Source organism: Geotrypetes seraphini, chromosome 5 (genome assembly GCF_902459505.1).
Source record: "Geotrypetes seraphini chromosome 5, aGeoSer1.1, whole genome shotgun sequence".
In the NCBI taxonomy this organism is placed as follows: domain Eukaryota; kingdom Metazoa; phylum Chordata; class Amphibia; order Gymnophiona; family Dermophiidae; genus Geotrypetes; species Geotrypetes seraphini.
Window position 1 is genome coordinate 19,635,665 of NC_047088.1, and position 25,332 is coordinate 19,660,996.

Below are 25,332 nucleotides of genomic sequence, written 5' to 3' on the forward strand. Positions count from 1 at the left end.
AGCCTCAGGTCCCTCCCTGGTGCATCCCAGGATAAACTGGGGAGGGAAAGGCCCACCATTTTGAAGAGGGAGTAGGCATCCCTTCAGCCAGCCATCTAAGTAAGGTAAGGGGGAGAGGGCAGGGGTTGTTGGAGGCATGGGGGGGTTGGGTGGCGACAGGAGAGATTTGGCATATCTCCTGCTGCTGGGGGGTGGTGGTGTTTGCGGCAGGAGAGAATGGGCATCTCTCCCGCTGCCAAGGGGATGTTGGAGTGTGTGTTGCTTGGTGGTGGGAGAAAGTGGGCCTCTCTCCCACTGCTGAGGGGATGTTGGGGTATGTGTTGTTTGGTGGTGGGAGGGGAGATGCAACATTGGCTTTTAACAAGCGCACATAATACACATGCTCAAGAAGCATGCTTTTACTACTCCCCCTAAAAAACAAAACTAATTTATATGAATCGTGTAATTTTTATTTTGTCATATTAGCCACAATCAAAACACACACCACCAGATGTACTTTTAACAGTGCTGGCACCCCCAGACCAGTCGCTGTTTTCTTGTCACCAAAAGCCGACGCTTCTCTCGGAGAATGGCTCAGCGATGTTTAAGAATCCACCGTAGTGCTCGTTTCAATATTCAAAGAGCCCATTTGCATGGCAGTGTCGGAGACTGCTAGAAAGCTCGCTACTAAATTTGATAATCCGCCACTAGAATGCATGCAGGCTAAACATCTGGAACCAGTTTAGCGACTGTGTTAAAGGCAACCTTAAGTTTTGAGAATCTGGCCCTTAGCTTGTTTGGAATTAGAGCTAGAAATTGTCACACTTTTTTCTTAAGTACCATTGGGTGTGATCAATGGAGATATACAAATGGTGTGAAATTAATCTGCAGGAAAACAGCAAATTCAAGCAGATATTTTAAAGAAGATATTGAAACAGGTTGTCCTTCTTCCTCCCGAGCTCCTATTCAGAGCATGTGTAATGTGACTACAGGAGTGCATTGCTTTAATTTGTTGTTTTTTCCCTGTTTTCTGATGAGCTTCAGACTGGATGGGCGATTTGGCCTTTACCTGCCTTGTTTCGCACCATTTTAATGTTTCCATTGATAACACCTATATGATCTTATTTGTCTGAAGATTAGAGAGAATCTGTATTAAAGTTTGTTACTCACAGCTGCATTAATCATGCAATCATTCCCTCTTCCAGCCCAAAAGATACTTACATTGGCTATTTACCTCTGGCTCATGTACTTGAGATGACAGCTGAAATTTCCTGTATTACCTATGGTTGTAGGATAGGCTACTCATCTCCACTCACCTTATCTGATCAGGTAAATGAACCTTTCAGTTCTTGATATGCGACAAATTATGACTTACAATGGCACATACATTGCCATTATGTAGTTTCTGAGAATGATTTTCAAAGCCATTTACTTGAGTAAGGTGGTTTGTATGAAAATGACCCACCTCTTCTAATCATAGGCGTAGGCTTCCTTACTGTGCATACTTCTAGCTGTGTTAAAAGGAAGCACTTCCAGGTGTGGGGGGGGGGGTGCAGGGATCAGGAGAGGAAATCAAATGTGTGTATGTCCTTGTATCCATCTTAACTGTGCTAGCTAATTTTCAGATAAGTCTTGTGTATTTTCTCTTTGAAAGTTAACTACAAAACATGCATTTTTAAGAAGATGGTTTTTATTACAAGGCTCCTAGGTTGTGAAGGCACAAAAGCATTTGCTACAGCAGTTTTTATATGGTAATATATGTGCCATTGTAACATTTCCCCAAAATGCTGCACAGTTAAACCTTCTATATAGGAATTACTATGTATACATGTCAATAAGAATGAACACTTGTATGTGTATTATAAGTACTAATCCTGTCCCCCTGGGAGTGTCTTTGTGTATATCACATAAAAGTAAGCAGCATGGGGCAATTATTTAACTTGGCACAGCATGAGTGTCAATTCTACAACACTGTCACCAAAACACTTCTGTTGGGGGGGGGGGGAGAATTGCACTGAAGATATCCAGACTGAAGGCTTTCCTTTGAGGTAACAGCCTTGTTTCTTCAGGCGGTGGTGATCTGCAGTTTGTATGCTATTCATACGTGCCTTAGATTTCATTCGGAATTCCTTTCTATGTTCCTGTTCTTCAATTTTTTGGGTATTTCACAAATGCCAACTTTTTTGCCTTTTATGCCATCACTTCTTTGGAAAACCATATCGGTTTCCTTTATCTCTTGCTTTTGTTTATTTTCCACACATAAAACTTGGTGACCAATTTTATTGCTCTGCTTGAACTGTTGTTTTTTCCACTTCTCTTATATCCTCCAATCCTATCAGCTCTTTCTTCAGGTACTAAAGTCCGCAAATTTGAAATCCAGGACTTTGAGTTTTGTGTGGCCGCCCTCCATTTTAGCTGCTACATCAAACAAAACTTTTGTTGATTACTGCCGTCCAGGTGGGCACCAACTCGGGTGCTAGAGACACTGTCCCCATTTGTAAGCACCAGATCCAGCATCGCTTCTTCCCTTCTGTCACCGTTTGCTCGAGGAGAGCATTTTGAAAGGCCTCCACAATCTCTTTGCTTCTTTCCGATTCAGCAGACGGAACTTTCCAATCCTCATCTGGCAGGTTGAAATCACCCAGCAGTAGCACCTCCCCTTTCTTTCCAACCAGATCTTTATCAAGTTGCTCCAACTGTGTCGGAGGTCTGTAGACAACACCCGTGTAGACAGAGGTTCCATCTTCTCTTTTCAAAGCTATCCATAATCGCTTCCTCCTTTCTTCAGGCCCCTTGCGTTTCAGTCACTTGGATATTGCTCCTCCACCTTTTCAACCATCCCTGTCCTTTCTAAAAAGATTATAGCCCGGTATGATAGCATCCCATCCATGGGAATTGCTGAACCATGTCTCTGTGGTAGCAACAGTATTCAAGTCTGCCTCTCACATCAGGGCCTGCAGATCATGAACTTTATTGCTTAGACTGTGAGCGTTTGTGGTCATTGCTTTCAACGGCAATCTCATTAGTCTCACTTTCTACTGCATTGCTAAGAAGTGAACTGCTAAGATTGTTGTCTACATTGCTGTCTTTATTACTGTGACTTTTTGTCTTTTGCTAGACTAGAGTTCTAAAGGATTATACCAGAAGCTATATCGGACGTCTTCAACTTGTTCAAAATAAGGCAATAAAAATTATCACAAACTCGAAAAAATTTGATCATGTCACTCCTTGAAGAATGCTCATTGGTTGCCCATCCATCATCGGATCATTTATTAAATCGCCCTTCTTACTTTCAAGACCCAACAGACCAACGCTCCAGTATTTATAGATAGAATTCTTATCCCATATGATCCCCCCCGAATCCTAAGGTCTATATCTCAACACATTCTAAATGTCCCTTCACTAAAAATAATTGGCACTCGTCATGCATACATCTTTTCGAGAACAGCACCCTCAATTTGGAACTCACTTCTTTATACTTAAGAGCAGAACAAAGTCTGGATAAATTTAAGAGTAATTAGCCTTTAAGACGTTCCACAAAATGGCGCCAAACTACATAGCATTTAAACTACAATCACTGACACCGCAAATATAACCTGAATTACTACCATATTCTCCGACAACAAACATGCACCCACTTACTAAGAAATCTATCTTACCTCCAAGTGATATCTACACTGAATGTGCTGAAATTAAATCCACCATATGCCCACTAAATCAGTATTTTATGTCTGCATGTTATGTCTATACTGTAATCAAACTCCTTTGTCTATACTGTAAATGCTCTAGAATCTGTATTTCTCAACTAAGTATGTCCTAACCGTAACCCGTTCTGGGCTCCTTTGGGAGGACGGGATAAATAAATAAATAAATAAAAATGCTTTCATTTTAAAGATGCCTACGACTGATTTACCCCATGCCTTTTAAATTTAGTTTTACTTCTAAAATTAAAATATTTCCCTTCCTACCCTTTTGTTTTTATCCTTGTTTTTTGGGTTTTTTTTAATAAGAATTGTAATTTTTCTCTTCTATCCTTTTGTTATACTCTTCCCTCCCTCCCCCCAAGTTAGTCTGTCCTGTACGGTATTTGTTTATTTTAGATTTTATTGTACAACGCTTTGAAATGTTATGTTAAGCGTTTAATCAAATTTTAATAAACTATAAACTTTTCTAGTATTCATATACCTGAATTGACTTTGAATCTTCTACTACTTATTTCTATAGCACTGCTAGACGTATACAGCACTGTACATTAAACACGTAAGAAACAGGATAAATAAGGTTCTCTCAGGGTTTCTGCAGCTGCAGGTTTCCAGGTCTTGCTGCATCTTGTCAGCAGCTGATGGTCAGCAACTTGTTTGATGGTTCAGCCATCGCGCTGTGGCTTTCTTCAGGGTATGCTGTGAGGTCTGCAGTTTGTCCTTTTATAGTAGGTCCTCAAACCTGATTGGTTGGGGCTTGAGATGAATGAGACAGGAAAGTCTGTTGATCTGAATTTGATGGGAAAAGCAGTTGGTCTCTTTTTCCCATAAAATGGAAAAGTCTCTGGTGAGTTTAAAGATGTTCTTCCCGTGAAGCTGGGTTATATGGTCTCTCAGGCTTTCCGCACCTGTCTCATTCACCTCAAGCCCCAACCAATCGGGTTTGAGGACCTACTATATAAGCACAAACTGCAGAGCTCACAGCATACCCTGTTCTACCTGACAAGACGCAGCGAGACCTGGGAACCTGCAATAAGCAAGGACAAATAGGGGTTAGGGAATTTCTCACAGAGGGCATGATAAAACAGACATGGGTACTTTATAGTACCTCAGACAGGGTGTCCAAAAGAGGAACACACAAGGACTTTGCATTAACAGCGTTCTCTTTGCATTGTCTCTCACGTAAGTAATTTCTTTTCTAAGAACATTTCTGTCAGTCTTAAACATAGTTGAAAATGATTTACCTTGTTGTGCACACTGGTTGCAGGTGTTTGTTCTTCATATGCACTTATGGATATATTTGTCTTCCTTTTCTTATCTGCAGTCCAGTAAAATAAAGAAGGGTAGCAAAGGAGATTGTACAGTACTGAAGCCAACATTGATAGCTGCTGTGCCCGTAAGTACAAGAGTACTTTCCTTCCTCCATCTTTGCAATAGGACCACAGTCAAACACTGCACACCCTAAAACCATTTGCATTGATCTTTGTAATTCTTTGCTGGTAATACCATGAGCAGGCTCAGTGTGAAAGTTGGAAGAGCTTGTAATAACTCAAGCCTGACTCTTCATAAAGGTTTTACTTTAAAAAGCATGATGCATTAAATAGCACTTGTACAGAGCAGTAACTGTCACTGCACCTGTTCTTTCAGAATCATGCTGTCACTGAGATGTGTGTGTTTATTTGATCTAGCATTTTCCTCCTCTGTACATTGGAATCAGAGTTGGGACACAGACATTATGCGCCTTCAACCACAACTACCCAGAGATTTCTCACCACCCCTCTTATTATATCCACTTGCCAACAATATATCTCATCCAAGCCTTGCAGTGATGGTGCTGGGCAGGATGTCCCACCAGGGCTCGTTACTGCAATCATAGGCCTTACATCCAGCCTACAGATTTTGCCCTTAACTAATAATCCTCCCTCTCCACCTCTGTGGCTTCCCCTATCAAAGGTGGGGAGGGGGCTGATCTAGGAGCTTAGCACATAGTTGTGGACAGCATTTACCAAGTGAATTACTAGGCTAGCCCCCAGCACTATTACTCCAAGGCAGGAGTAGGTAACCTTGGTCCTAAAACTCAACCCAGTCGGGATTTCAGGATTGAATGCAGATAGATCTTGTGCATATTCATTAAGGAAATCCTTAAAACTCAACTGGGTTGTGGCTCTTGAGGACCGAAGTTGCCCACCTCTGCTCTGAGCAGAGAACTACGATTGCCGTACTAGTCCACTTGGATATTTTATAGGTGATACTCTGTCACTGGACTAACTTAATTGCTTTTTTTTTTTTTTTTTTGGGGGGGGGGGTAATTCCAGACCTGGCTTCCGATCACATGACTAGAGACATTGCAAGGGCAGCTGATATGGGGAGTAAAGAGGGGAGCCTGGTTGTCCTATAGGGAAACTACTAGCCAGAGTAGAATGCACTCATCCACTATTAAAAGCATTTTTATTTAAAGATGTAATTATAAACTTTCCTTTCCCGTCCCCCCTCAAAATCAGGTACGTCATTATTTTTGTCTATTTTATGTCCAGCCTTTTATTTTACCCCATTCTTAAATTTATTTTAACGTTTTTAGCTTTGTAAACCAGCCAGATACATGTTGATGGTTGGTATATTAACATGTAAATAAACTTGAAAACTTAGAAAGACATCAGGACCCTGTTGTAGTTCAAATAAAGACTTATCCATCATGTTCTCAGTGGCATTTCCTTGGTCTGTTGCTTTGGAAAATAGAGGGTTTGGAAGTCCTTATTTTTTTTTTACACCTACTACCTCTTTTACACAGCTGCGCGGCAACAGCCCCAAAGCCCTTTAAATCTCTATGGGCTTCAGGGCCGTTAGCGCAGGGCAGCCGCTAGCGCAGCTTTGTAAAAGAGGCAGCTACTTCTTTGACAGTTTACTTGACTTTGCTGGAGGTAAGTTTAAAGCCCTCCTGATGCTGGTTTCTTCCATGCTGTTTTTGAATAAGCAAAGGTTCACCTTTGAAACAGTATTCTAGTGCAACAGGAGTATCAGTCTTGACCAATGGGTATTTACCCTCCCCTACAATGAAGCCTATAAAGAGCCTAATGCACATATTCTTCAGCTCCTTCTTTTCTCACTCTGGGCTGTGCTAGATTTCCTCAGTCTTACTCTCTACAGCGAAGTTGTAGGAGCTTCTCTGTTCTACTCACATTTATTTCCTTTATTTTTTCGGGGTTTTCTCCCGTAAGTGAGGCTTTTGGTGCTGTAGAGGCTTTCGGTTCCCTCGAGATATCTCTGGCTGTGAGAAGATAGACTCCTCAGGGCAGAGGTCTGTAGCCTACAGGCACATGCTTTGCGTGATTCCTGTGTGGAGACTTGGGGATAGTTTCCTTGGGAGCAGGCTCGCCCCTGGTTTTGTCCACAGTGGGCTTGAGCGCAGGCTGTGAGGATTCGGTGGTGATTTTGTACCAGGATCAGAGCCAACTTAATTCCTTCCCCCACAACTTTGTGAGAGCTCTGGTGGGGATCTGAGAATTCAGTCCCTTGAGGAAGACTTGATGGCAGTCCAAAGAAACAAGTCTGTTTTCTTTTCTCAGACTTGTCTGAGACAGAAATGTTCTCATATTTCTGAGTAGAAGTTCTCTGTTGGCAGCTTCCAGCATCCAGCATGGCACAGTGAGTAAGGCTGTTACAGCCTATGGGAAAATCAGGAAGGGGGGAAGGAGGGTCCTTAAAAGTTAATTTTAAAGATTTCTGAGGTTAAGGACAAAGGTCTCCCACCTCAAAAACCCCTTCCTTGAATTATTTGGTATTAGAGATCTGACAGTTTTAGGTGCTAAAATCGCTTTTACAGTGGCCATCTTGGATTTCCCTATTTTGATTTTAAAAGCCTTTATCTGCCTCAAAACACCTTGGTGTTTGGTTGTTTTTTGGGGTTTTTTTTTTGGTTTTTTTAATTAAAAAGGGCATACATGGACTCCTTAGGGGAGATCCTTTGGATTCATTTCAGATTTGTGGTTGATGCCTGTCAGGGGGGAGAGGTCACTGTTACATATGCGGTGTGGCACATTGGGGGGAGGGGAGCATCGGGCTTCATCCCTTCTCATGTCTCTGGGGAGATTGGAGCACATATAGAATGTTTCCTGGGGAAGAAATTTTAGCTGAGCCAGAAAATGGAGCGTTTGTGTCTTCAATGAAAAGCAGCCACATACCGTGGACAAACACTACGAGAGGGCCTGCCAGGTCCCTCTGGGCAGCCTGGGCAGTGCTTCACTCCCGAATTCATATATATGATGTATGAAACTTTTTTAAGCTACAGAAGCTGACATGGTCCTTTGGGGGTCTCGGCGAGAGTGGCGCCTAGGCTTCTTCCCATGAAGGGTGCGGGGTCCCCTTGTTTAAGTCATACTCAAGTGTCTGGGACCCAGGCAGTGCAGGATTTGGACGAAGATGATTCAGAGTCCAAGCCTCTGCTTTCTCAGTCGGGGTCCTCCATACTTGGAGATTCAACATCTCAGCTTTGTGGGCTAGACTACAATTGAATGGCAGCCATGGACCTTGGAGAGGACCCGACGATGTGCATGCTATTCAAGCCATCTGCTCTGCAGGGAATTATAATAAGATCCCTCCGGGAATTAAAGCTGGAACCACCCCAGACCTCTGCCACACAGTACTCGCTCAGGAGCAGCACAAGCAGGCGACAGGCTTTCCCATTGGTCAAGACTGATATTCCTTTTGCACTAAACTTGAAGATTAGATTCTTACCTTTGCTAATCTTCTTTCTTGTAAACAGGAATATCAGTCTTGATGCCTGCCCTGTCAGTTCGTTAACCTGCTTTCTGTCTCGGACATGACTGGAGGGTTAGACATCTTGTTTACTTCCACTGTGTTACATTCAGGGAGGAGAAGAATTTATTACAGTAGTGTAAAATTTACAAATTGAGTAACTTTTGAATGGCTGATGCAGGTTGCACACAAGTTTCATTTCACCTCATAAAGCATTGCAAAATGTTTTTTGTTTTTAATTAATGCTGCTTTTATTGAGCAGAACAGACATGTTATCTCTGGGAGAATCGTTGCATCCCCTTTCTCTCTTTGTACCCGGTCTAGGGCTGGCTCACTGCTTTGATACAGACTGAGGAAATCTAGCAAAGCCTAGGGTGAGAGGAGGAAGAGCTGAAGAATATGTAAATTAGGCTCTCTACAGACTTCATGGTAGGGGACGGTAAATATGTTGGTCAAGACTGATATTCCTGTTTACAAGAAAGAAGGATAGGAAAGGTAAGAACCTAATCTGCCAGTCAACCCCATTCCTCTGAGGTCAGGCAGACCATCTGGCAAGGCAGTGATGGACTGGTTGCTGTTTATTTCTACTCTTTATGCTAAAGTCAAACTGTGCAAACAATGAGCTGAGGGCAGTTCTTGGCCTTTTGACAGAGACTGAAAACTTGTATAACATATCTGACTCAATTGGGAGCCTCGGAACTGGACTCTAGCCAAAAGAGGAGGCTTAAAGCCTTCAGTTAAAAACAAATTACATTGGTGGGCAGGAAGTTTGCACACAGATGTTATGCTTTAGTTTTAGCATAAGTACAAATTTCAAAGGAGCAGACTTTAGAGATTTACTAAGGATGAGCATTCTTTCTTAAATGTGCTTCCTTTTAAACGTAAGGGTTAGATACAGATGGTTTTCTTTTAGGGAAGTGTACTGCTAACTTTCTCTGCTACCCTTTGACTTTTGTGCTACAAATGTTAAGTCAGAAAGCAAGTAGAGAATAGAGAAAAACATCCTTTTGTGCTGTTTGGCAGACACTTTTAATTACATTGTGAGTTGTCTCTAAAGTGAAATAGTACTGTATTACTAGTTTTACTAGTAAATAAGCTGATCCACAGCAGATACAGTATAAAAAAAATGAAAGTCCTGTTTCTTTTTTGGATTTTTATAGGAAATCATGGACCGTATTTATAAAAATGTAATGAGTAAAGTGCAGGAAATGAATTATATCCAGAGAACCCTGTTCAAGATTGGTTATGACTACAAATTGGAACAGATTAAGAGGGGCTATGATGCGCCCTTGTGCAATGTGTAAGTAGTATTTATAACTTGTATTTTTTCCAAGATAAATATCTGGCCTTTATTTCACTTCAGATTACAGTATTCCCATGTACTTTTGTCTCTCAGCCAGTTCTCTAATGTCTTCCCTATTGGCCAATCATGTGGTAGTGTTGTATACTTTTGCTCCTTCCCTTACTGGAATGGGATGTGTCATCATGGCCTTTTCAATGCAGGACGTTTCATCACTGTGGCGCTAAAACAGCCACATTGAATTGTCTTCTCCCCGACACCATTGCTGCCTCTCCTCCTCTCTGCCCCAGTGCCGTAATAAGAGGGAGCGGGGATGTGGACTGCCTCCCACCAGGTGCCATCTTGGTGGGGGCATAAGTGCCTCTCCTTATCTCTGTGTCCCCCCCCCCGCATACGTCTTGAAAAGTTCACCAGTGCAAGCATCATCTCCCATCCCTTGCTCGCGTCAACCTTGGTTCCCTTCTGAAGTCACTTCCTAGTCACAGGATCAGGAGGACATCATGTCAGAGGGCACCCGAGGTCGGCACGATCAGAAGGTGCAGGACTTTGCTCGCGCCGATGAACTGTTCAGGAGGTATGTTGGGGAGTGTTACAGCTGCAGGGAAGCGTAAGGGGGCATCGCCTTCTAAACAAGGTCAGGTGCTGCTATGATGCCCCTGAGTTAACAGCCAGGTGTAGGAAGATTCATCATGGCTGATTCAGCACTGAAATGGCCGCACTGAATCATTTTTAAATTTTTGCTCCTTAATATGTACAGGATTCGATCTCTAACTTCTGAATCTGTTGACTTTTCTTGTTTGGATTACTGTGATAGGCTCTTTCCTGGCATCCTTGTTCCGAAATCTGCTTCCTGTATGTTCTTCGGTGCCCCTGGCCTCTTCCGTGCCTGGCAGAAACGGTTAGGAAGGTACAGGGAGATATATTAATGTAGTCAGAAAATCGCTGAATGGTAAAAAGATCAGACTGACTATGATAGTGATAATAATGTGTGTCAGTGAGAAGAGAGTAGAGCTACTGGTATTCAAAAAATGCTCAGAGAAGTGAAACCCTGAAGAGGGGGTGAAAACCACCTCTTGAGAGGAAGAGTTTACCATCCAATCATTGCATTCACATGTAGAAAATCACTCTCTGGTCACTGAAAAATATAATTTTATAACACTTATGTGGTATTATTCCAAAAGCTATGTCAGAAACTCTCTATATGGACAAAATATGATTGCACTTAGCTTGCAAAAATCTTAGAAAGGTTAACAGTCTCAGGGGTCCCAACGTGGCCCCGTTTCGAGATCTTCTGCTTCAGGAGACCCAAACGTGTTTGTTTAAAGCCCTCTGTGCAGCCTTGATAGAAACAATTTTTTGCCAAGAGAAATCTGAAAGAGAATATGTATACATTGTTACAAAGCTCCCTCATCGCAGCAGTATTCTCTAGCTTACTGCAAAGAGAGAAAAAACTTGACATCATTTGTGGCAAAACAATGAGGAAAAGAAGAGCTCATACACACATACCGGTCTTAAGATTCAAAATGTCCAAACGACAAGGAGCACAAACCACCTCACCCGATTTATATCAAACGAGGGGGGAGGGGAAGGTGACCTCCGTTAAAACGTAATGACGTCAGCAGAACGTCAAAACTATTTCTGCTGACGCAAGCCAGCTGATGATGCACATAAAGTATGTTGAAAAAAGAGAGTTGAAAAAAGAAAAAGAAAAAACCACAAAAAATCACAAAAACGCAACCCACTCGATTTCACTGTTAAGCCCGTGTGGGTGTAGAGTATTCAATGTGTAGATCCACTGCTGTTCTTTACGCCACAATGTCCTTTGTACATCACCCCCCCGAGGTAGAGTGACAATGTCCAAAATAGAGAATTTTAAATCTGCTATGCAGTGAGCATGATGAAGCCAGTGTTGGACCAGCGGGGCTTCTTGTACACCTGATCTTATTCTACTAAGGTGCTCTCCTATGCGGGTCTTTATGCTCCGAATAGTGTGGCCCACGTATTTCATGCCACACGGACATTGAATGATGTATACCACTTCTTTGGTATTACAATTAGAAGCCAAAGAGGTGGGTTTCTTCTTCATGGTTAAATTCATCTCCTGAATGGGGACACTGTGCGGACACACTTTGCAGGTGCCACACGGCGTATGCCCACTCACATCCGGGGAGGCTGCTACAAGTGTGCTGAAAAATTGTGAATGCACCAGACGTTGTTTAAGATTCTGGTTCTATCCTTTGTTCCTACTAGCACATACCATTCTTTTGATACTCGCATAGCCATTTTCAAGTTCATTAGAAAATGCAGACTCAGAAATTTCTTCCATAGTGAAAAATCTGACACGCAGAGTAGCTCCTTAATGGACTCCAATAGTCAGCCGGACTCAGAACCTATGTCTCATCCACACCTACAGGTTAAATCCACGTGGTGCCCTCCGGGCACTGTAGACCCTCACATTCAGGCCTTTGAGAATCTTGTACTTCAAGATATAGGGACTGTAGAATATCAGCAATCCCTCAGTAGATTTAACCTCTCCCGTCCACAGTTGCTAGCTTTGAACTCTCTAGCAGCAGACAACAGCATTATCATACGCCCGGCTGATAAGGGAGGGGGTATAGTCATTCTAGACACTGACCATTACGAGGCTGAAGCTTATCGTCAACTTACAGACACCACTTACTATGAGGTTCTTCACATGGACCCTGTAGGAGACATTCAGGATGTTATTTCACATCATTTAATTCAGGGATTGGAGCAGGGTATCATTACAGATCGGGAATACAGATTTCTATTTTGTAAAAATCCCAGGACCCCTGTTATTTACTTTGTTCCCAAAATTCATAAGTCCTTGCAATCACCTCCAGGAAGACCCATAGTTTCAGGGATAGGGTCTGTATTGGAACCATTATCATCCATGTTGGATTCCTATTTGAAGGACAGGGTGCCTCTTGCACCTTCATATGTCCTGGATTCTGCTTCTATTATCAGATTTTTAGACACATTTCATGACATCCCGGAAGGAGCTATACTTTTCACCTTGGACATTGCCGCACTGTATACTAATATACCCCAACGTGAGGCAATAGACATCATTAGAGCAGAACTATGCCTTATGGATCTTTCAGACACCAGGATTAATTTTTTGACCACCTTGGCTGCTATTGCATTAGGCATGAATTATTTTCAGTTCGGTGATGCCTTTTACAAACAAGTAAAAGGCACAGCCATGGGAGCTAAAATGGCTCCGTCTATTGCCTGTTTGTATGTCTCTAAATTTGAGAACAGTTTTTTGTATCCTTCAACATATTGGCGACAAATGTTGTTTTGGAAGAGATATATAGACGACATACTTGGAGTATGGTTGGGCACAGTCGATGAGTTGCACCAGTTTTTGGAATGGCTCAACAGTTGTGACGGCAATCTACAATTTACTATGACTATCAATTACCATCAAGTCCCTTTCTTAGACATTAATGTGTTACTGATTAATGGACATTTTCAAACAACCATATACCGCAAACCCACGGATCGTAACAATCTTCTGGAATACGACAGCTTTCATCCCAGACATCTGAGGGACAATATCCCCGTGGGACAGTTTCTAAGACTCCGGAGACTCTGCACCAATACACAAGACTACATTCAGCAATCGGAGGTTATGAAATTAAGATTTGAAGAACGAGGGTATCCAGCTGGAGTCATTCGAAAAGCATACAAGAGGGGGCTGTATGCTAACCGTTCCCTGTTGTTGGAGTCTCAACCCACAGCTGTACAACAACCTCTGGTATGTGTTTTACCTTACTCACATTTGGCTTTCCATATCAAACGTATCATCAAACAGAAGTGGCACATCATGCAGTATCACCCTGAGTTTCAGGCTGTGCCCCGTTTTGCCTTCACCAAGAACCAGAATCTTAAACAACGTCTGGTGCATTCACAATTTTTCAGCACACTTGTAGCAGCCTCCCCGGATGTGAGTGGGCATACGCCGTGTGGCACCTGCAAAGTGTGTCCGCACAGTGTCCCCATTCAGGAGATGAATTTAACCATGAAGAAGAAACCCACCTCTTTGGCTTCTAATTGTAATACCAAAGAAGTGGTATACATCATTCAATGTCCGTGTGGCATGAAATACGTGGGCCACACTATTCGGAGCATAAAGACCCGCATAGGAGAGCACCTTAGTAGAATAAGATCAGGTGTACAAGAAGCCCCGCTGGTCCAACACTGGCTTCATCATGCTCACTGCATAGCAGATTTAAAATTCTCTATTTTGGACATTGTCACTCTACCTCGGGGGGGTGATGTACAAAGGACATTGTGGCGTAAAGAACAGCAGTGGATCTACATATTGAATACTCTACACCCACACGGGCTTAACAGTGAAATCGAGTGGGTTGCGTTTTTGTGATTTTTTGTGGTTTTTTCTTTTTCTTTTTTCAACATACTTTATGTGCATCATCAGCTGGCTTGCGTCAGCAGAAATAGTTTTGACGTTCTGCTGACGTCATTACGTTTTAACGGAGGTCACCTCCCCCTCCCCCCTTGTTTGATATAAATCGGGTGAGGTGGTTTGTGCTCCTTGTCGTTTGGACATTTTGAATCTTAAGACCGGTATGTGTGTATGAGCTCTTCTTTTCCTCATTGTTTTGCCACAAATGATGTCAAGTTTTTTCTCTCTTTGCAGTAAGCTAGAGAATACTGCTGCGACGAGGGAGCTTTGTAACAATGTATACATATTTTCTTTCAGATTTCTCTTGGCAAAAAATTGTTTCTATCAAGGCTGCACAGAGGGCTTTAAACAAACACGTTTGGGTCTCCTGAAGCAGAAGATCTCGAAACGGGGCCACGTTGGGACCCCTGAGACTGTTAACCTTTCTAAGATTTTTGCAAGCTAAGTGCAATCATATTTTGTCCATATAGAGAGTTTCTGACATAGCTTTTGGAATAATACCACATAAGTGTTATAAAATTATATTTTTCAGTGACCAGAGAGTGATTTTCTACATGTGAATGCAATGATTGGATGGTAAACTCTTCCTCTCAAGAGGTGGTTTTCACCCCCTCTTCAGGGTTTCACTTCTCTGAGCATTTTTTGAATACCAGTAGCTCTACTCTCTTCTCACTGGCAGAAACGGTTGGCAATAATAAATGTATTCACAAAACAATATATAATGGGAAACAATTTAGAAAATAGCTTCAAACAAACATGGAATCACTTAAATATTGAAGCATAAACATAAGCAACAATAAAGTATTACAAGCATATTTATTTAATATAAAATAAACACAATGCAGAATTAGTCATCAAAACATCTACCTATACTATCTGATAAGGTGCAATAAACCCAAAAATCCCTTCTTAGCTGCGATGTTATTAAAAGTGCAATATCATCTCATATCATGATACAAAGTTCATAAGTATTCCAGAAAAGAAGAGAGTTCTTCAAAAACCACTGAATTGACTGTAAAAAAACAGTCCACACGCCGATATACTAAAGTCTGCAAATCCTCACGAAGCTGGTGGCAATAATAAGTGTATGCAAGGTCTTGTGCCTTAACTACATTTTTTTCTCTTTGTCATTTGCTACTCTCCCTCCTCCACATCCATTTTACATTAGAGATTTCTATTTTCTCCCTCTTCTGTTTGAAAATGGGCCACCTCTTTTTCTTATCTGTCCTACTTGCAACCATCCCTTTACTACTCTCTGGTCCAATCTGAAGTACTATATACTTCTATTAGGAGGCTCCCCCCTCCCCCAAAGTATAGTGCCTCAGCCATATTATACTATTATTTTTCCCTATCACATTGCTAATATATTTTGGATTCCAGTGCAACGGGTGTAAAGGTCTCGAACAGTTGGTTAGTCACCCCCAAACTGCATGTTCCCTGCAGAAGGCATCAATCATTTTTTCAGCTCTGCCTCCTTCTCCAGAGGGCTGTGCTGTAGCTCCTCAGTTTTTCCCTTCTGTAAGCATGTTCAGAAGGAATCTGATCTGCTTTGACTTTTTTGTTTTATTTTTTGGGGTTTTGTTCCTGCTGCAGGGTCCCCAATGCTCCTAGAAAAGCTCTGACTGTGAGAACACAGAGACTCTCAGCGAAAGTCTGTAACTGGCAGACTTCTCTGGTTTCGGAGTACCTGACTAGCCAGCCTGCTCTAGCAGTTGAAGACACTAAGTGATCATTCCCCTTGTAGCAAGGCTCGCCCCAGAGTTTGGGTCTTGAGCACAGGCTGTGAGGCCCTGAGTTGGGCTGTGTCTTTCCCTCCCCTTGTTGCTTGGTGTGGATCTGTGGGAATCGAGGTCTCAGCCCACCTTTTGGGGTTTGGCTGGCAGCCCGAAGAAGCAAACACCCAGATTCTATGCTTGCCTGAGGCAGAAAGTCTTTTCTCATTTATGGCTGCAGTGGCAGCTCAGGAAGTTCTCAATATACCAGCAAGCACATGCGAGTATTGGCTATTGCAGTCTATGGGGAAAATCGGGATTGGGGGGTCTGAAAAATGCAAATTTAAAAGTTTATAGGGCTAGATTAGGGGTCCTCTACCTCTTAAAAAAAAAAAAAAAATCCCTTCCCTGAGTGTTGAGTTTCTGTACAGCTCTCCCGAGCTGTTTTTAGTGCCAAAATCACTATTGTGGTGGCCATCTTGGATTTCCCAATTTGAATTAAAAAGCCTCTATTTGCCTTAATATCCCTTGAATTTGCAGTAATTCAGCATAGATGGACTCCTCAAGCTCTGATGCACTGGATTAGAGGAATGGTCTAATGCCTGGCAACTAAAATTCAATGCAAAGAAATGCAGAGTAATGCATTTGGGGATTAATAATAGGAAGGAACCGTATATGCTGGGAGGAGAGAAGCTGATATGCACGGACAGGGAGAGGGACCTTGGGGTGATAGTGTCCGAAGATCTAAAGGCGAAAAAACAGTGTGACAAGGCAGTGGCTGCTGCCAGAAGGATTCTGGGCTGTATAAAGAGAGGCGTAGTCAGTAGAAGGAAGAAGGTGTTGATGCCCCTGTACAGGTCATTGGTGAGGCCCCACTTGGAGTATTATGTTCAGTTTTGGAGACCGTATCTGGCGAAAGACGTAAGAAGACTTGAGGAGGTCCAGAGGAGGGCGACGAAAATGATAGGAGGCTTGCACCAGAAGACGTATGAGGAGAGACTGGAAGCCCTGAATATGTATACCCTAGAGGAAAGGAGAGACAGGGGAGATATGATTCAGACGTTCAAATACTTAAAGGGTATTAACGTAGAACAAAATATTTTCCAGAGAAAGGAAAATGGTAAAACCAGAGGACATAATTTGAGGTTGAGGGGTGGTAGATTCAGGGGCAATGTTAGGAAATTCTACTTTACGGAGAGGGTGGTGGATGCCTGGAATGCGCTCCCGAGAGAGGTGGTGGAGAGTAAAACTGTGACTGAGTTCAAAGAAGCGTGGGATGAACATAGAAGATTTAGAATCAGAAAATAATATTAAAGATTGAACTAGGCCAGTTACTGGGCAGACTTGTACGGTCTGTGTCTGTGTATGGCCGTTTGGAGGAGGATGGGCAGGGGAGGGCTTCAATGGCTGAGAGGGTGTAGATGGGCTGGAGTAAGTCTTAACAGAGATTTCGGCAGTTGGAACCCAAGCACAGTACCGGGTAAAGCTTTGGATTCTCGCCCAGAAATAGCTAAGAAGAAAAAAAAAAAAATTTAAATTGAATCAGGTTGGGCAGACTGGATGGACCATTCGGGTCTTTATCTGCCATCATCATCTACTATGATTCAAGCCAGATTTGCACTGGATGGCTACCAGTGCCTCCTTGAAGGTCCAGCATCTTCCATGCAACATTTGCTGCTTCGGGGAATGACTTAGCCAGCCCCACCCCACCCCACCAAAGCGGTCCATATGTACTCCCAGGACGCTCAAGAGATCTGAGGAGGCTGAGCCTGGGGCCCCCACCCCTCCCTCATGTGCCACGTGCTGCAGACATTTCTATACACAGCAGACATTTCTTTTTTTTTTTTTTTTATTCAAGTTTTAAAACATTATTACTTGTACATAATAATAAAAGAAGGATGGTACATAAACAAAATTATAGAGACAGTATTACAACCAAAAGGTTATCACGCAATTCCTCTAGTCCTCATAACTGTGGGAGAACAAATACTATATACGATAACAAAAGTCTCATAAATAAACATGATCATATAGATCAATCATATTAGTGTTAGAAATTCAAAACTCCAAATAATTAATTATGTGGTAGCAGAAGAAATACTAATAGATTCTTGATGTTGCAAAAATTGTTCTAACTGAGTTGAGTCCCAATAAACATAATCATTCTCCTTAAATTTAATCAAGCATTTACAGGGAAATTTCAAATAAAATGTGGCTCCTAAAGCCAACACCCTAGATTTCAAAGCCAAAAAGGATTTTCTTCTTAATTGCGTTGCTTGGGCCACATCTGGAAAAATCAGCAGACATTTCTATATTAATGTTAGAGCAGCTGATCTCTAATTGCTAGCTCTTTTAGGCTCTTCTGTTCCAGAAACAAACAGAGATATTTGCATTCCCAAACAAATTATAATGGTGCTTTGTGTAGCTTGTTTGCCCGTATGACCTTTGTGACTATTCAGCTTTCTGAGCTGTACACTTTGCAGTTCCAGTTATCTTTCTTCCCTTTCATGTGCCAGAATTCATAATTCTATTTGGAAATTCTTACAGACGGTGTATTTCTTGTATTTAGACCTGTTTTTTTCTCTTTCAGATTACTATTTAAAAAGGTGAAGGCATTACTTGGCGGGAATGTGCGGATGATGCTGTCAGGAGGTGCTCCCCTTTCGCCCCAGACACAGAGGTTTATGAATATTTGCTTCTGCTGCCCTGTTGGCCAGGGCTACGGATTAACAGAAACATGTGGTGCAGGCACAATCACTGAAGGTCAATATTTTGTTTTTCATGTTTGATTACAGCTTTACGAGGGGGTGCTGAAATGTTCTCAGCCCAACCAAGAAGGAATGACGTGGAGCCATGAAACTTACAAGTTATTCCACATCTATACACCCCTAAGTTCAGCTCGCTTAAGCACATTGTGTCTGAAGTTTCTGTAACCCTTCCAAAAACACGCCGATGTCTGATCACTGAAATAACTGCTCCACTGCTGCAATCGTCTCCGAATCACTTTAAAAATTGTTGCTCTTTCAAATTCTTTTTTTTAAGGTTTTGGAAACAGAAAATAGTCAGATGGAGCAAGATCTGGTGAGCAGGGTGGATGTACTGAAAGCCCAACTGCGTCAAAATATCCATCATTTTACCAGCCTTGTGAGCAGGTTCATTGTCTTGCAAAAAGGGAACTCCTTTCTACAACTTCACTTTCCTTTTTTTTTCTTTGCCAATGCTTCCTTTAATTGGCAGAGCAAGTTACAGTAGTATTCTGCAGGAACTGTTTGGCCCCTTGGAAGATGGGCAGTCATTGAAGCGCCTTCCTGATCCCCAAACACTGTGGCCATGACCTTTCCTGCTGACTTTTGGGTCTTTTTTTTTTAATTCTTTATTCATTTTATAACTTACATCAAGTGAACAGTAAATATCAAACAATTATAATAAAACATCACTTGATTTAACCCCCACCCCCTCCCAAATTCATATATAACTAATATATACCACCTGAAAATAATATCTTATGACATTCATATATATATTCTTAATGGAAAACCAAGAAACCCCCCCTACCCCAAATCCACATGTGTATTAAAATTGGGAAAAGTGTAACTTATTCATTACTATAATTTAATAATGGTCCCCACACATCCTTAAATTTATTATAATAACCTTTTTGAACTGCCAACGCTCTTTCCATTTTATACACATGACAAACTGAATTCCACCAAAAACAATAATTCAGTCTTCTACAGTCCTTTGTTGGATGGCAACTCCTGTTAATATCATCAAAAGCTTGTTATTATTAGCAGATATTTGACATTTAGCTTTCATAGGCATGCCAAATAAAATTGTGTCATATGACAATGCTACATGATTCTCTAACAGGCAATTTATTTGATCCCAAATAGACTCCCAAAAAGCCTTAATGAATGGACAATAAAACAATAAATGATCTAAAGTTCCAGCTTTGAGATGACAATGCCAACATTTATTAGACTTAGAGCAATCCAATTTTTGTAAATGAACAGGGTTCCAGAGTGCTCTATGCAACGGGAAAAACCATGTTTGCCTCATAGACTTTTGGGTCTTTAATTTTGTTGGTTTTGGAGAAGCTAAGTAACGCCATTACATGGACTGTTTTGTCTTGGGACCATGTTTCATCAACGGTAATTAATTGTTCCAAAAGGTTGGCACCAGCTTGCTGAAAATGCTGCAAAATCAATTTGGAAGTGTCCACTCGATGTCGTTTCTTGTCAGCATTCAAACATTTGGGCATCCACTTGGCTAATGACTTCTGCATAACCCAGCTGCTCGTGGATTATACGCCCAACATATTCCCTGGATATCTGTAGTGTCTCGGCAATTGTTTTAGCCGATATTCGCTGATTTGCCAAAATTAGGTTGTGGACATGGTCAATAGTTTCAGGAGTTGACACTGTCTGAAGCCTCCCAGACCTTTCTGCATCTTTGGTCTCAATCTCCTCACTGAAAGATTGCGCACCACTTCTTCACCGTGGAGTACGATGGGCATTTGTCACTTAATGTTTGCATCATACATTCATGAATTTCCTTTGGATTTTTCTTCTGCCGGAATAGAAACTTCATGATGGCTCGGAGTGCCACACTTTTTGTTGACACGGTTCAATGAATGATCTGAAACAATGTCAAAACATAGCAATACGATTTCAAACTGGCACTTTGCAAAATAAAATAACTCTTCTGCTACAGACTCTTCTGTTACAGTGGCAAAATAACACTCAATTTAGGAAGTTGTTTGAGCTAAAAACTTTACAGCACCCCCTTGTAGAGTTTTTTTGAGTTACACATAAAACTCCTCCAATCTGTTTATCAAGTGTGACTAGATTTTGGAAATCTTTTATTTAATTTATACTGCTATGAAAAGCCAAAATACAGTAACTGTTGAGAATGTAGTTTTGGTCAAGATTTCTCAGTTAATTTTATCCTTACTAGAATATAGGTGTGATGTTTGTTCCATACTGAAATCATTTTGACTCTTTAAGTGAATTTGTAGAAATATGAGAAGTTTGATTCATGCTGTGTTTTGATGCGTTAGCTTAGTTTTGACAAAATTTGAGTTATTGTGTTCTGGCTCTCTCTCCTTCCTTCCCCCTCCCTCCCGGGTGTGGTAGGGTCTCTGTCTCTCTCTTCCCCCATGGTGTGGATGGGTTTTGTTTCCTTCTTCCCTCTCGCTAACCTTTCATAGCCCACTAGCAATAATAGTAATAATTTATTCTTATATACCGCCAAACCATTAGTTCAAGGCGGTCTACAGCAAGAAGGAAGTACACAAACGGTGTATTGCTTACATAAGCATATCAAAATTTCTCAGAAAATACAAAATGGCAATTAAGTCACACATTTATCAAACAGATAAGTTTTAAGAATAATAAAGCTGAGCTTGGGGAATAAGCATATTCCAACATAAATTCATTGCACTAGCCTGAAATGCAAAGGTTTTTCCTAAGAATCTCTTATAACGACATGCTTTTACCAATGGAAACGTAAACCAGTAAGTTTTTTGTGTATTCTTGAATTAAAAAATTCAAAGTGGGAAGAGAGGTAGGTTGGAGTCATCCAAATAAGACTTTAAAACAGATACAGCCAAATTTAAACAAAACTCTAGCCTCAAACTGCAACCAATGGAGCTTTAAATAATAAAGACTTCCATGATCATGTTTTATTAAGACCAAAAATCAGGTGAACTGCTGTATTCTGTATTATTCCGAGTCTATTAAGGATTTTTTTATGAGATCCCAGATAAACAATATTGCACTAGTCCAATTTGGACAAAATTGATGACTGAACCAGTAACCTAAAAGACATTGAATCAAAATATTTTTTAATAGTATGAAGTTTCCATAGTACTGAAAAACATTTTTTAATCATCAGGTTGGTATGGTCGTTAAAAGATAACAAGCGATCTAACATAACACCTAAAATTTTGATCGTAGTGGCTATTGAATAGTTTTGACCATTTAAATGAAGTACATTTTCATTGATTTTATCATTAGGACTAACAAGAAAAAACTTTGGTTTTATCAAGCCGCTCTAGCGGTTTAACGCGCATAATACTGCACGCTAAACCGCTGGCTGTGATAGCCGCTACCGCCTCCTCTTGAGCAGGCGGTAGTTTTTAGCCAGCGCGGGGGTTAATGCGTGAGGAAAGTCGCGTGTGTTAACACCGCTAGCGCGGCTTGATAAAAGGAGCCCTTTGTCTTTTCCGAATTAAGCTTCAGCAGAGCACTGCCAGCAGGCTAGCTGGCTCCAGTCTATCACAGTCTCTTCAGTCTTTGCTACACCGGAACAGGAAGTTAAATCGCCTGTTCTGATGTAGTAGGATGTGAATAGACAGCGAGTGACTGGAGCCAGCTAGCCTGTCAGCAATGTTGCTGGGCTATGAAAGGTGAGTGAGAGAGTGGGAGGGGTATAGTGGCCCGTGGCAGGTGGTGGGCAGCAGCTGGTTGCAGACGATGGGTGATGCTAAGGAGATAAGGAGGCCTGTGTTAATGTGCGTTAATTTTTGACACACATTAACCATTTAATACGTTAAATGTGCAGTCCTAGTCCAAATACTTTCTCTCTTCAGATCCTCACAAGAAAGTCCCTCCATATTCTAGATTGCAAATGGGTTCTTGCTCTAACACCCTTTTATGAAAGACCAAGCAAATGACATCCAGAGCGGAGGAGGGGATTGGTGGTCTAAAAAAACTTTTCTCTTCAATGATGCATTCATAAACTAATCATAACTTGATTTTCAAAACATCAGAAATCATTTTTTTTTTCTTTCTCTTTCTTCCATCACCCTACCCTCCCTTATGTACTTTCCCTATATGTCTCTCCAGACTTTTAATATAATGTAAATTCTCCCCACAACTCCTTATGTTTCCAATTTTGTTGTATTTGTCTTAAGTTGAGTTTGTTTTATTTAATGTAGTAATAATTTTAACAATGTAATTTTATCAAAATGTACATCGCTTTGAATACAGATAAAGCGATTAATCAAATTTTTATTAAACTTGAAACTTGAAGTCCCAGAATAGCAACTCAAGTCACCAACTTGGTGACAGAAGGGAATTCTATGACAAATAATTGTCTTGTGCTTCTTGTGATCCCTTTTAAAAGTGATGTGTTATCTGGTCAAATAAAGAACCATATATACTAATAGCACTGTAAACCTGAATTGCTTTTATTCACAGCCATAAAATTGCTTTATTTTTTCCCCTTTAGTTTCTGACTACAGTACTGGCCGAGTTGGTGCACCCCTCGCCTGCTGTGAGGTGAAACTGAGAGACTGGCTGGAAGGTGACTATATTAGTTTCAAATATTGTATTGAAGCGCTTCCTGTGAGTGTGCCTTTCTGTGCTGATAACAACAGGAAAGGTAGCTTAACAGTGATGCTTCAGGTGATAGAGAGCAGGATACTCCTTAACTCAGAAAAGACTAGTTTCTAAGCTTTCTATCTTATTCTGGAGCTCCAGTTATTCAATTTTAAAATACATTGGTATCATTCATACTGACTGGCCTGGGATCTGTCCTCTCTTACAAATACACAATGATTGCTTGCTTTTAATATTATGGTGATATGAACAATAACCAAGAAAGCAAGCTTACAATAATATGAACAGTTCTCTTGATTAATGTATAAATGATTAACTTAGGGGAAATTTTATAAGTGGGCACCAAATTTAAAAAAAAAAAAATATTTAGGCAATATAGGATATATGAATGTTTATACAAGACTTCTTTAATATAAGGTCTGACCATTAAGTTCACAAACTCATCGTAGAAAAAGTACTACATATCTCATTGCTGAGTATCACTACAGTCACCTTCGAAGTACTCCCCTTGGGAAGCTGTGCACCGACGCCAGTGCCTAGTCCACCCTTGAAAGCAATTTTGGAACTCTTTTTCTGGAATGGCCATCAGAGCTGTCGTATCACCCTTGATATCCTGCAAGTCATAAAAATGTCTTCCTTTTAATATTTCTTTTATCTTTTGGTAAAGAAAAAACTCATTGGGGACCAGATCAGGTGAGCAAGGAGGGTGTGGCTAAAAACTCCTTCACAGACAGTGCCGTGTGAGCTGGTGCATTGTCGTGATGCACGAGCCACGAGGGACTATTTTTGCGCACACCTTTCTCATGCCAAGATTTTCGGTTAAGATTTTCCTAATTGTTTCTCTATTGATGTTTACTGGTCTGCTATGCTCTTCACAGTCAGCCGATGATTTTGATGCACAATTTGACAAATGTTTGCAATGTTTTTGTCAGTTCTGCTTGTTATTGGCCGCTTTGACCTCTCTTCATCAGTGACGTTTTCTCTCCCTTCAGAAAAACATTTAATCTATTTGTACACTGCCATTTTCTTCATGGCATTATCCCCATACGCTTGGACTAACAAGTCCCTGATTTCACTTCCACTCTTACCAAGTTAAACAAGAAATTTAACGTTTGTTAATTGCTCTAATTCAAGCTCTGACATTTTTGCAACAGCACACAAAAACATGCAACGACAATAATGAACGCCACTCGGCAAGACACCACTACACATCGACACGGAACACCAAGATTATTACTGAAATACCAAGATTATGAAACCTTACTGAGCTGTTTGTACAGCACTGCCAACGTAAGCGCACGGTGGCAAATTCATGAACTTAATTGTCAGACCTTGTAATACATATTCTTTTGCACAATTTTCAAATAGCTCTTCTACTTGGGCATATGGTGTTTGAAAATAGCACTCCATGTCGCTTCATGATAACAAAATACAGTAAACCCCCGTGAATTTGCGGTTCGCAAATCGCGGGCTCAGTAATTTGCAGAATTTTCCGACTGCCTCTTCCTGATGCTAAAGTCATGGGTTACACCAATCAGGAGCTGCTAAGATACACTATCTGGTGTATCAAAGCAGCTCCTGATTGGTGTAACCATGACTCTGGTACCAGGAAGAGGCGGTAGGAAAATGTGCCTGGCTTCGTAAGCACAATTTAAGCACCCGCTGGCACCCCAGCTGCCCTCTCCTGCCTTCGATCAGCTGAAAAACCGTATTCGTGGTTTTTCAGAATTTGCGGGTGTTCCTGGAACGGAATCCCCGTGAATTTCAGGGGAGTACTGTACTAATTTTTTGAATGATAAAACTGAATGATAAATGATAAAAATGATTTTAAAAAGTTATACATTTTGGTGGAATACATTATGTCATATATTTAAAATGGAATGAGCAATAACAGTACAAAGAGGGACATATACTAACTTTATAAAAATATACTAACTTTATGCAAAATATTGTAGTGAATAGTCATCACTTCGTCTCTTCTCCTTTTCTTTTTCTTATTTAGCACACTAAAGGGGGGAGGGAGTTAGAAATAATTTTACATAATATGTTATACTATGATATATAATATGTGTATATTTTTTTTTTGAAAATA

General features: G+C 41.1%; 1 protein-coding gene across 3 annotated transcripts in view; it reads left to right on the forward strand.

The window, feature by feature from the left end:
* The window catches only part of ACSL4 (acyl-CoA synthetase long chain family member 4), a 108,000-nt gene that overhangs the window by 68,664 nt on the left and 14,004 nt on the right, over positions 1-25,332 (forward strand). For all 3 annotated transcript variants that reach the window (XM_033945480.1, XM_033945481.1, XM_033945482.1), the window contains exons 8-12: positions 1,185-1,308; positions 5,005-5,076; positions 9,593-9,732; positions 18,488-18,660; positions 23,131-23,205. In XM_033945480.1, coding sequence (XP_033801371.1) covers positions 1,185-1,308; positions 5,005-5,076; positions 9,593-9,732; positions 18,488-18,660; positions 23,131-23,205 — 584 coding nt within the window. The remainder of the gene's footprint in view (positions 1-1,184; positions 1,309-5,004; positions 5,077-9,592; positions 9,733-18,487; positions 18,661-23,130; positions 23,206-25,332) is intronic.